Source organism: Papaver somniferum, chromosome 9, assembly GCF_003573695.1.
Source record: "Papaver somniferum cultivar HN1 chromosome 9, ASM357369v1, whole genome shotgun sequence".
NCBI classification, from domain to species: Eukaryota; Viridiplantae; Streptophyta; class Magnoliopsida; order Ranunculales; family Papaveraceae; genus Papaver; species Papaver somniferum.
The window spans coordinates 165,120,557-165,133,544 of NC_039366.1; the positions used below are offsets into that span (position 1 = coordinate 165,120,557).

Here is a 12,988-nt window from a genome sequence, read left to right on the forward strand (position 1 = left end):
TAGGAAAAGTTTTAGCTTGAGGTATATTTGGGTACCCTCGCCTTTTCATCTAATATTTAAGTAAACGACTATTATGACGATGGGTCTTGAACCTAAAAGTCTAAACCCTAAACTCGACAAAATAAACTTATACTTACGTAATGTAAAGACACATTTTGTTATTTAACATCGACAGTTTTTTAGACTTGAGATACACATTTTCCACTTCTCCTTTATTTCTATTCACATATATGAATATGAAATTGTATTCGGGATTTTATTCCTATCGCCTAAAGTGTTTTAGGCTTATGGCGGCCTCTGTGAGTTATATGATAGACGTTTATGAAGATTGTTGGCCCAAGGGGCGAAAAAGTTAGAAACCTTGAAAATCTTCCCCCAATTTTTCTCCAATGGCTTGTCACAAATAGGGCTGCACATCGGTCGATTGGTCCGATTTTCAGGGGAAACCGCCGACCAAACTGAATATGCTACGGTAAAAACGGTAACCGATCCGAGTCGGCTCGGTTTTTTCTCCGGTTTTACGGTTTTTCTCCGATCTAAAAAGAAAAAATGCAACTGTAATTTACCATTCATATACAAACTTTTAACATACTTTCAAGTTTCAACCTTTGGAAAGAGGCTGTATATTCAATTATACAACTATTGCAAACCGGAAAAAAAAATCTAGTCTTCAACTACTCCATTTCTATGTTCTACCAAACATTTTATCCTCTACAAACTCATACTGTCCTCTATTCGCCTTATTGTAACTGGTCCTCTGAGAAACAAATTTTTAGCTGTTAAGGAATCTTAACAATTCCCATGAACAATCTTCTATAATTTTCCTGTCTTTTTAACAAAAATGGACACTGAATAACCACAAATATTGAATTGTCGTGAAACCAAAATGATACATACACTGGTACAACTAGGACATCCATCATATCACATAACATTGATGACCAATTTAAAAACTTCATTCTAAATCAGTTACATACAGAAAAAACTCAACCATTAGAAGAATAAAATTTAGTTTTCAACATCCAAAAAAATTACAATCCCCGACAATTTTACATAAATTCAATGAAAAATCACCAAAAAAAAAACAAACATATAGAATCTCAATTCCCAAAAGTGAAGACAATAAATAGCATGATATCATCAAACCTAACTAATTATGCATATGATTAGATCAAAAATTCTCAAATTTTTGGTTCTCATGACAAATTAACATGACAAAAATTCTAATCTGCAACTAAATTTAACCCCCCCAAAAAAAACTGAAATGAAAAGATGTAAATCTGGTTTGACAAAATCAGATCTACAAATGGAAAGATTTTTACCATAAATTATAAATGCACAAATAAAAGTTGATCTATATACACAGTAGATCAAATTCAATAAACCGGAAAAATTCCCGGAAATAAACAATTTATTTAATATTTATAACTCAAGAAAATGAAAACAAAGCTATGAAATTAGGCGAAATTAAGAGTGATTGTACACTTGATAATAGTGAGAGCCGAGCAGGGAATAGCTGCTGAGGGGAGGAGAAGACGAAGAGAAATAAAAAGAGATTAGTTAGTCCTTAAGGGAGTTGGGGAGTTGGGTGTAGTTGGATTTTTTCACTTTAGTCGTGGGGGAGTTCGAAGGAGTCTCTCAAAATCCCCGTTAGTCGTAGGAGAGTTCAGAAGAGTTTCCCAAACTCCCTAGAAAACCCCCGTTAGTCGTGGGAGAGTTTGAAAAAAACTCTTGAACTCCCTGTTAGTGGTAAAACCCTAGAATGTTAGGGAGTTGGTTGTTTTGGGGAGTTCTGGAGAGTTGATAGTGTATTTTTGCCTGTACACAAATCTCTCAAAAGAGTAGAGATTTGGGAGGGAGTTTGGTCAGAGAAAAACATAGGAGAAAGAAGAGGAAACGCTCAGGTATGTTTTTTCATCTTTTTTCTTTCTTTGATCGCCATGATTTGATGGGTATTTCTTTTTACTTTTGATTGTGATTATCGTTATATGTAGATTTGTGTACATGCTGTATTGGTGCAGTTCTATGATGAATTAATCTTATGATTTTTTTTTCCCACGACTGTTAGGAAAAGTCTGTCAGTAAATTTTTTGATAGGATATGGGTTTTATATGTATTGGCAGTAGTGATTGTTTTGTTTAGAGGTGATTTTGACTTGGGTGATTTTGATTGTTTTGTTTATATGTACTGGCAGTAATGTATGTTTCCAGTTCCAAGCTTAGTACTAACCAAAATTGTTATTACACCCTCATATTTAGCCTAGAACCACTTCATTGCATCCTCCATTGTAACTCTGTGCTCAATTCAAATTCTAGCCTTGCATCTGCGGCGAAGAAACTGAAACAGAAGTGACGTCTCCATGCAAGCAAATTGACTGTAATACACAAAATCACCTGCAATACAACTGCATTGATGGGAACTGCCTTTCCAGGATACAAAACTGACTGCAATATTGTCTGCAACAGTTCCAACCTTCAAAAATGACTGCAAAACTGTCTACCAAACCACTGCATACTGTCTGCTACGGTTCTAGACAGTAAAACTGACTACGAGCTGACTGCAGTGAGCTACATCTCCTATTGCTTGTTCTTCCTCAACTGAGCCTGACTTAGTCCTTCGCATCCTCCACATTCGTTCACCTAAGCATACATTTCAGCTTCAATAGCAGCAACTCAGGCCATCACATTCAATGTCACCATTTAGAACTTCCATTTCCAACTGAAACTGTCTAAAGGTCTGCTTAGTCTATACTTCAAGTAGGGTCTGTGCTTGTCTTTTTGGATTTTTTGATTTCACATCATATGGGCACTAAACTTCGATTAGAGATTTGTTAGAGAAATTCAAAATGTTCTTTAAAGCAGAACATTTCACATTTTTTCTCTAGATGGAACATGACTTCCAATGAGCACTAACCATTTTCTGATCTTTGACATTATTTAATGTTTGTATGTTGCGTGCCAATTGTCTGTAATTTTCACGGATTTGTGCCAAGGGTTGACTACTTTGTTGCTCGAACCCTCAATATTTGGAGTACTTAATTAACCTTTCCATGTGACTCGCGTCAAAACTAACAGAGATACTACTGTTAAGAGTAAAGATTTTTTCTTATTATGATCGCTCTTCTTCTGATCTGCCATACATTGTTGTTGGTGCTTGATTTTCTAGATTATACATCGCATTTGGGTAATATATGATTGAGGTCCTAGTAAGAAGGAATTCTCTAGTTTTCTAAGTAAAGTTGGATAAATCATCACACATAGCAGTCCCTGATGATTTTTTTTTTGTTAGTAAGGTCTCCCTACATTTTAAACTTAAGCTTGTTTGATTGTGAGATGATAATGTTTGCCGTTGATACAACCTAATAAATGTGCATCCCATATGGGGAGGAATTATTGATCATGCAACTTTTTTGTCTTTTGAATTTCACTAAAATTTACTTTGTATTCTTCCTCTCTTGGCTTTGCATGATTTGATTATTACATCGTTTGTACTTTGCAGGTACTTGAATGGGTATCGTTTTGTTGGCACATCAGTGCAAATGATATCAGGGTTTAGAGATAGATGTATCTGCAGACAGTTTGATTCATTCGAGTACGATGGAACCAGTAACATAAGCAATAATAGTTTTATTGTGTTATATATTTTTACGTTCAGAAAACGTTTTGAACTACTCGGTTTATTTTAGTCTTTTGATATTTGATCAACTGTAGGTTTGAAACTCTTAATGCTTTAGACTTCAAGCATTTTAGTTTTTTTGCAAGTTAAATCTTCAAATATATTCATTCACGTCAGAACTCTTCCAATTAATGTTTCAACTTTCAACTAAGTACACATGAAAGTGATGCCCATTGCTATGTGCACCAGTTAAATAAACATGTGTGAACATTTTATTGTATGGTAGAATCTGCTAGGTACAGTTCTGATTTTCCTGAAACACTTTTTGTTTTGTATGGGTCATCAAGCTACAAAGTTTTTCTGGTTAAGGGAATGCAAAGGGTTACTAAATCATTGAAATCTCCGATAGCATTCTATACAGCATAGCATACATTGATTAATTACCACGAGTAGAATGTGTGACTGAAAATATGCTTCGTGACAAGACATTGGGGTAAGTGGTTGTAAACTTGTAATAAACTCTCTCAAACTCCCCCAAACTCCCTATAATAAACTCTCCCAAATTTCCTACACTCCCCTAAACTCCCTGAACTCAAAAACACCAAACTCTCTTAAACTCCCTACACTCTCTCAAACTCTCTCAAAATCCCCAAAATTCAAAACACACCCAATTCCCCCCAATTCACTACAGGACTAACCCCTGTTAGTCTTCTAGGGTTCCTATAAAGTTAGTCTTATATAGGATAGACAGAGGGTCCAGATTAAAACTTGATATCTACATCAATGGCTACAATTTAACCGGTTTTATCGGTTCAATTCGGTCGGTTTCAGATCCCAAACCGTGCACTGAGCCGACAGATCAGCGGTTCTAATTTTTGAAACGGTCAACAATAGTTGGATGAACGGTTCGGCTTGGTTCGGTTCGGTTTCATTCGGTTCGGCTCGGTTCCGTGCAGCCCTACTTCTATATACAAAGGCGGACGATTCCGTCGACTCGAGACCCATTGTGTGCCCCTGGGCCTATCAGGGAAAGAAATAGGGGGCAGAAGGTGGCTGTATGTAGACATTTTCGCATGGACCGCATGGTGATGGCCTCTAACCCCATAGTCGGCACTTCTGTAAACATTTTCCATCTCACCAGTCACCACAAGTAGAGTACAGGATCTGCTGAAAAATGAAAACATAAACACACAACTCCCAGGTATCTTCACTGTTTATAACGCCAACTACAACTTCCAGTAGCAGACTTTATCCAGTTATCAGAAAACAGAAAGCGCGTATATAAACAAGGGCTTAGCGTAATCTCTTGACAAGGACTTAAAACCCTCGCCATGCCTGTCAAATTTTCAAAATGTATTCAGGATTAGGGTTCATCCTGAGACTCAGGAACTCAGTTTCCATCATATCAAGTAATAGTAGTAGACTATCAAGTAGAAAAACTGCTTTAATTTACTTACCTAGATTATCATCATCATCGATTGTTAGAGATGTCAGAATCGAGAATAGCATTTCGTTTATAAACTCCGTTAGGAGTTTTTGTGGATATGCAGTTGAACAGTTCTCAGATGATGAGTATGAATGTGATTTTGAAAATCATAAGGTAATAACTTCATTTATATATTTGGAATTCTCTTTATCAAACAAGAAAGGTCAAAATGTTATTCTAGAATGATTTTATTTTTAATTGTAGGCGTCATCCACAATAGCAAACATAGATGATTGGAAATGGAAACTTAGCATGCTTCTCCGCAGTGAAGAAGACAAAGAAATAATTTCTAGAGATAAAAGAGATAGACGTGATTATGAGCAGATTTCCAACCTTGCCAAAAGGATGGGACTTTACTGGTAGAGTTATAAAATGACATATCTTATTTTTGGTATTGATATTTTACTCAAATTATGAAATTTATGTTCTGCATTTCATATTTCAGTGAACTTTATGAAAAAGTGGTGGCTGCAAGTAAGGTCCCTTTGCCCAACTACAGGCCGGACCTTGATGAAAGGAGACCCCAAAGAGAGGTAAGAACTACGTGGTCTTAAGATAAAGGTCTTGATTTTATGTTCTATGTGAAAGTTCGAACCTTATGGTATGGGTGAATTGAGTATCAAATTTGTTTGTGTGAAGGTGGTTATCCCACTGAGTTTACAAAGGAGGGTTGAAGGATTACTTCAGGAACACCTTGACAGAGTGCAATTAAATTTTGGAAAGATTGGGGATAATTCAATTGATTCTGTGGTTAGTCCAACTGAAAATGTGAACCCAGATGATCCAGACTCATTTCTTGATGGGTCCGTAATGGAAAAGGTTCTTCAAAGGAGGAGTTCAAAAATGCGTGATTTTCAGAGAGGTTGGCAGGTGAGAGTTATTTGATTAATCTTTTTTGTGATTGTCAGTTGTGTGACTATTGGGCATAGTTCCTTTTGGAGCTCCCAACAGTTATATAGGTGCAGTTTGTCAGCATTTGTGTGCTTGTGCGATGGTGTGTTGCATATACGGAATATGCGACCTAAAAGAGTGGACTATTTTTTTGTACCACTGGGATAGTTATACTGTTTTCACATTCTACTAACAGATTCATGTTGGTGTTTACCAGTTCAATGAATATATTTCTGATTTTAACTTCTATTTTTGCAGGAGTCGCCTGAGGGTAAGCAGATGTTGGAGTTTAGAAAATCTCTTCCTGCACATAAGGAAAAGAACAGACTGCTCACAGCAATTGCGCGGAATCAGGTTTTACTTTGGAGCTGATATCCTTTCCTAGCAGGATTGTCAGCCGAGTATGTTAAACATCATGTTATTATGATATTTAAAAGTTTGTGTAGGGTCTAGTTAGACTTCCAAAAATGATTATTTCGGAGTCTCTATTTACAGTCCATTCTTGAAATAGGCTTCTGAATCAACCTTATGACCCTGTGCGCTAACACATTTAACCTGGGTCTTGGGCCAGATGAAGGTGCTATTTAAGTGCCCTGGTGGGTCAATAACATTTGGGATACGCTTTCTTGTGCCCTGGTTCAAATTATGACTAATTTATTCAGCTTTGAGGATTGTTAGGATACTTTAAAATCCCTCAGTTGGGATATCTGAATATAAAGATTTTCCTAGTACGTCTTTTTATTGTTAGGATTCTTTCTCAAAAGTAGCACAGAACATAGTACAGTCAATAGCTGGTGTTGTAGCATGTAGAAGTTAGGCTGTGTCCAGTAGATTTATATGGGGTACCGTTATGGTGGTTTCGTGATTTTTTTTTTCTTTTTTCTGTCATATTAGAAAATAGATTTGATTATTTAATCCTTTTTTTGGTGTAGTTTGTAAATCAAATTGCTGATGAAGTCATGAAAGTACTGTTGATAAGCTACGTGTACTTCTCATTTGTTCATTTATTGATATCTACTCAACCATGATAACAGGTAATAGTGATTTCTGGAGAGACTGGATGTGGCAAAACCACTCAACTTCCTCAATACATATTAGAGTCCGAGATTGAATCTGGTCGAGGAGCATTCTGTAGCATCATATGCACTCAACCTCGAAGAATATCTGCTATGTCTGTTGCAGAAAGAGTTTCTACAGAAAGAGGCGAACCTCTTGGTGAATCAGTAAGTTACAAGTTTGATCATCTGTTTATTTTATTTAAACTTTGTATGCATTATATTTGAGGTTTTTCTTATTCCAGTAATTATACCAAGTAAGCTTTTGTGGTAGGTTGGTTACAAAGTTCGGTTAGAGGGAGTGAAAGGAAAAAATACCCATCTACTTTTTTGTACCAGCGGTATTCTGCTCAGAAGGTTACTGTCTGATCGCAATCTCGATGGTATAACACATGTTTTCGTTGATGAGATTCATGAGCGTGGCATGAATGAAGGTATACTTCTTTATTACTCGACAATAAGTGAGCTTTGTATAAACTAATTTCAGAGATTAAATACTTACCCTAACAACTCCACTTCTGATATTTGTTCAGATTTCCTCTTAATTGTGTTGAAAGACCTTCTTCCACGTCGTCCGGACTTGAGATTGATTTTAATGAGTGCCACCCTCAACGCGGAGTTGTTTTCCAATTATTTTGGAGGTGCGCCAACTATTCACATTCCAGTAAGTTAATGGCTCAGTTTCAACTTTCAAGTGCTTAGATAGACAGTTTTGAGGTCATTCTTAGACTAATACATTTTCACAAGGTTATCATTTTTACATGTCTCACTTTTGAGCTCATTGTGTGAGTGGATTTACCTTAGATGCTTGGCCAAGGCATGTGTAGTAGCACTTCAACATTTAATAGAATAATTGTCTAGAAGAAAGTCTGTTTCATCAGTGCCTGTAAACATTTAGTTTGTAACTTATTTGCTTTTTCTCATGGAAACTGTTCAGCATGTCTAACTTTGAAGTTTTTATCTGTATCTCAATACCAGGGATTTACCCATCCTGTAAGAGCGCATTTTCTGGAAGATGTCTTGGAACTTACTGGGTATAAATTAACTTCATTCAACCAAGTTGATGATTATGGCCAAGATAAGTTGTGGAAGACTCAAAAGCAACTATTGCCAAGGAAAAAAAAGAACCAGATTACTACTTTGGTTGAGGTATGCCCAATACTGTGAAATTCTCAATATCAAATATATTTTGTACCCATGTGTTAAAGCTGAACTGGTAATGAAACTGCATAAGAATTTGGTTGGACCATGTGCAGACAGAATTGAAAACTGAGTATATTAATAGTATAAAAGGTGACTGCTGTGACCACTTTGGATCCGACTCTTGCGAAGAGATTTCCGGATTTTGGTTTGGTGTATTGAATGTATATTTGTCTTGCGTCTAACCCTAAAGTGGTTCCTAGGGATCCCTTGGTTTACAAGTACAATTCTCTAAATGCTTGTTCAGTTCTGCAAATCTCGTGATTTAAGTCTTTTGTAACTTCTTCGTACTGCTCAGGAAGCTCTTAGTAGGTCGAGCTTTGAGAGCTACAGTTCAAGGGCCCGAGATTCTTTGCCATGTTGGACACCTGATTGTATAGGCTTTAACCTTATTGAGGCGGTATTATGTCACATTTGCCGGAAAGAACGTCCAGGAGCGGTATTAGTGTTCATGACTGGCTGGGAGGACATTAGTTGCTTGCGGGATCAAATTAAGGCACATCCCTTGTTAGGAGATCCCAACAGGGTTTTGCTGCTTACATGCCATGGTTCAATGGCCACATCGGAACAGGTACACATTTTCCAATAGCTTGGTCTAGCTGTATCTTGTCGCTTCTTTATTTTTTGTCAGATACATATTTTTTTGGATGGGCTTACAAGCTCAAATGTTTATCTTTGAGTAATAAAATTGGATACTTTAAATGCAGAAACTTATATTTGAGAAAGCACCTCCAAATGTCCGCAAAATAGTTCTTGCTACAAACATGGCAGAGGCCAGCATTACCATCAATGACATAGTTTTCGTTGTTGATTGTGGAAAAGCTAAGGAGACAACATATGATGCTTTGAACAACACACCTTGTTTATTACCATCATGGATATCACAAGCTTCTGCTCGTCAAGTAAAACTTCTATCCTGTTATTTACTTCTCTAGCAAATGTGAACTGGTATTGATATATTGCATATTTGCATGGTCTCTCGGTGAAAGCATGGGTAGACCAGACTAGATTTATTGTGGCCATGCTTGAGTTTTAGTTGGGCATGCATGCCTCGTTCCTACCCGTTTTGCTTTGTATATAGTACGTGTAGAAATTTGAGGGTTAAAGCTAAGGTTGCTAAACTGTTGAGATACCTAAGTATGTTATCTCTGTGGATAAATGTCTCACTGTTTATAGGTTTTTTCTGTCAGAGATATACCAAAGCTTCAACCATTTTCTTTGTGCATGGGATGCTTATTACTTTGTTCTCTTGCTCGCAGAGAAGAGGTAGAGCTGGGCGTGTGCAATCAGGAGAGTGCTATCACCTGTATCCGAGATGCGTATATGATGCCTTCGCTGAATACCAGCTTCCTGAACTTTTAAGAACTCCATTGAACTCTTTATGCTTGCAAATAAAAAGTTTGCAGCTTGGAACTATTGGGGAGTTTTTGTCAGCCGCTTTACAACCACCAGCACCACTGGCTGTAAGTAATATCTACCTGCTTGCTTAAAGCAGCATTCACATTTATCTTCAAATTTTAAGTTTTTCAGTTCGTTCCAGGATCATAAGTTTGTAACGGTTTCAGACTTCATATAATTAGGTTCAGCCTGTTGAAACTGAGCTTCAGTTGCACAAGTTCTTCTCTGCCCAATCATCCGATTACTTTACCCTTTAGTCTTATTAAAACAAATTACCCTGTGAACTTGCACCAATCATGCACGTAGTGCTGACATTCTCGCTGCTTGCTCTTGAGGTTTTGAACCAACTTGTTTCCAGCTTTGTATTCATTAACTACCTGATGATATTTATATCTTGCAGGTTCAAAATGCAGTTGATTTCCTGAAGATGATTGGAGCCTTAGATGAGAAGGAGAACTTGTCAAATCTTGGTGATTTTTCTTATTTCCTGCATAGGAAGGTATATGAAATATCTATCTATGTTTTACCACTTGCCACACTTGCTGATTCGTGGGTTTTCATTTTCAGGACAGTTTCTTTCAATGCTTCCAGTTGATCCCAAGCTTGGCAAAATGCTTGTTATGGGTGCTATCTTTCGTTGTTTCGATCCCGTTCTCACCGTAGTGGCGGGGTTAAGTGTTAGGGACCCTTTTTTGCTCCCACAAGACAAAAAGGATGTAAGCTCATACTTCAACTCTTCTTGTAGTGGTTGGTCTGTCCCATGTCCTGCGTGTTTTCCACAAGAACCTCCTAAGTGTTGATTCACTGTCAATAGGAATTCTCATATCTCTGCATGAATACAATATATGTCTAGTCCAAACTAAATCTGTTTTATCTTTTCATTCAGCTAGCAGGGACCGCAAAGTCAAGGTTCTCTGCGAAGGACTATAGTGATCATATGGCTCTTGTCCGTGCTTATGAAGGATGGAAAGATGCGGAAAGAGAAGGATCAGCTTATGAGTATTGCTGGAAGAATTTTCTCTCTGCCCAGACTCTTCAGGCTATCCATTCCCTACGAAAACAGTTTAACTTTATCTTAAAAGATGCTGGTTTATTAGAGACAGAATCCAGCAAGAATAATAGTTTAAGCCATAACCAATCTCTTGTCCGCGCTGTCATCTGTTCTGGCCTCTTTCCTGGTATAGCATCTGTTGTGGTAAGACGCTCTTGGTCCATGTTATTGCTCATTCATTTCAGCTTGATAAATATTTAATCTGATGGATGCAAATTTTCTCTATCTATGCAGCATAGAGAGAGCTCCATGTCTTTTAAGACAATGGATGATGGTCAGGTTCTATTATATGCTGTAAGTTCAAAGACTCCAACTTATAATTGTAGAATCTGGATCTAGGATTTTTGTTCCTTACTAGCCTTATATTACCCGTGAATCATTGGCCTTCTGTGTTTTCCATCACATGTATCCATGCTGCTTTTTGTCTGTTGGCCTGCTGGTAAACGTGCAATTTGTGAACTGTTTCTCCTGTAGTACTCTTGAGCACGATATCTGGCGATAACTATGGGTTTTGCTACAGAATTCGGTGAACGCACGCTATCAGACAATCCCTTACCCATGGTTGGTTTTTCGTGAGAAAGTTAAGGTCAACACAGTCTTCATACGGGATTCTACTGGTGTATCTGATTCAATACTGATTCTCTTTGGTGGTTCTCTTACCCATGGAGTCTCGGTAATGTTTCTCTGCAAGCTGATATTTCTCGTGTGCCATGTCTTCCAGTTAGGAATTAAACTACCAAAATTACTGACTACTTGGTCTTCATTCAGGCTGGGCACTTGAAAATGTTAGAAGGCTATATTGATTTCTTTATGGATCCTAGTCTGGCAGAATGCTTCTGGGCCCTAAGGAAAGAACTTGACAAGCTTCTTCAAAGGAAGGTGAGTTCCAGTTGGTCTTCTTAAAACTTTTGGTTGATTATATGGTCAGCAATAAACTGTGAAGGCTTGATCCACCTTATTAGAGGAAACACTGAATCCTCCTATTTATCTTTGTTATAATGCAGCTCAAAGATCCAACTCTAGACATCCACAAGGAAGGCAAATATCTTATGCTTTCGGTGCAGGAGCTGGTCTCAGCTGATCAATGTGAAGGCAGGTTTGTGTTTGGCCGCGAAAGCAAGAAGGTAAGAGAAACTATTAATGAGGACAGGAACAGAGTTAGTCCACACAGGAAAGATGGGCCGAATCCAAAGAGCTTGCTTCAGACTTTATTGATGAGGGCAGGTCATAGTCCTCCAAAGTACAAGGTAAAGCATTTAAGGACCAATGAATTTAGGGCATTGGTGGAATTCAAAGCGATGCAGTTTGTTGGGAAGCCGAAAAAGAACAAGCAACTTGCAGAAAGAGATGCTGCTATAGAGGCATTGGCTTGGTTAACACACACTTCTGACAATAACCGAAACGGAGGTGATGATTCTCCACCTGACATCACCGATAACATGTCAAAACTTCTTGGGAAATGTAAAAAGTCGAAGAAAAGTTAGCTTTGGCGTCAGGGGTAATTCTCCTGATGGCACATCATGTTGCCATGTGCGGGAGCGGTCTATATCTAGACGCTCTAAATTATTAAGGGATTTTTTGTTTCCGTCTTGTGTTTCCTTACTTAATGCAGGAAGCCTGGCTGCTCTTGTGGAGAGGGTCCTCCTAAAAGGAGCATACAAAATGTAATTATTTGGAACAATTTTGTAAATGTTAAATGTTATGTTATACTAATAAGTATGAAATGATAGAAACGATTCATCAATACTGGTACAATTTAAGCTAGCCTACTGAAAAAATATGACCCAAAAATAATACTGAATTACTGATAACGACTCGGCACATCAAAAGTACATGCAAGTGATAAAAAAAAGGACTTATAAGTGCGCCCACCGTGGGCCTCGAACCCACGACCACAAGGTTAAGAGCCTTGCGCTCTACCAACTGAGCTAGACGGGCCGTTTGAGCTTTAGAAAGTGCAATTTCAATAACTGCGCGTTTTCTACACATCCTTTTCTGTCGACCCGGAGAAAAACATCATGTGATTCATGTCATCAACCATCGAAACGAAAAAAATAATAAAAAGATAGAACGTTGAATCCCACGAGGTGTGTGATGATCCCCACGTGAGCATAAACACGAGCTCCATGAACTTTAGAATTTAGACTGATTACAGAATTAGCCTACTGAGACAGTGATGTCCACTTTACAAGTCATAACTCGCTGAACTTGGAGAAAAAAATCAACACCAATAGTCACACTCTCATATTCTTCCCAACTGAAAAATTATATGGAGTATCTATGTTCGGGGTT

At 37.8% G+C, this 12,988-nt stretch overlaps 1 protein-coding gene and 1 non-coding gene across 2 annotated transcripts; one reads left to right on the forward strand and one right to left on the reverse strand.

Annotated features, from left to right (window-relative positions):
* Window positions 1–4,748: 4,748 nt before the first annotated feature.
* Window positions 4,749–12,424, forward strand: LOC113311139 (DExH-box ATP-dependent RNA helicase DExH3-like). The gene is made up of 19 exons (XM_026559991.1): window positions 4,749–5,215; window positions 5,306–5,460; window positions 5,547–5,634; window positions 5,741–5,971; window positions 6,251–6,346; window positions 7,027–7,215; window positions 7,322–7,481; window positions 7,581–7,711; window positions 8,026–8,196; window positions 8,546–8,818; window positions 8,955–9,149; window positions 9,507–9,710; window positions 10,046–10,115; window positions 10,213–10,361; window positions 10,532–10,840; window positions 10,931–10,990; window positions 11,217–11,369; window positions 11,465–11,575; window positions 11,701–12,424. Exons 1-19 carry the CDS (start codon window positions 4,967–4,969, stop codon window positions 12,178–12,180), a joined length of 3,474 nt encoding a protein of 1,157 aa, XP_026415776.1. The 5' UTR covers window positions 4,749–4,966; the 3' UTR covers window positions 12,181–12,424.
* Window positions 12,425–12,561: 137 nt separating this feature from the next.
* TRNAK-CUU lies at window positions 12,562–12,634 on the reverse strand. Its single transcript has one exon. It is a non-coding gene; the product is annotated as a tRNA-Lys (tRNA).
* Between the last annotated feature and the right edge of the window lie 354 nt (window positions 12,635–12,988).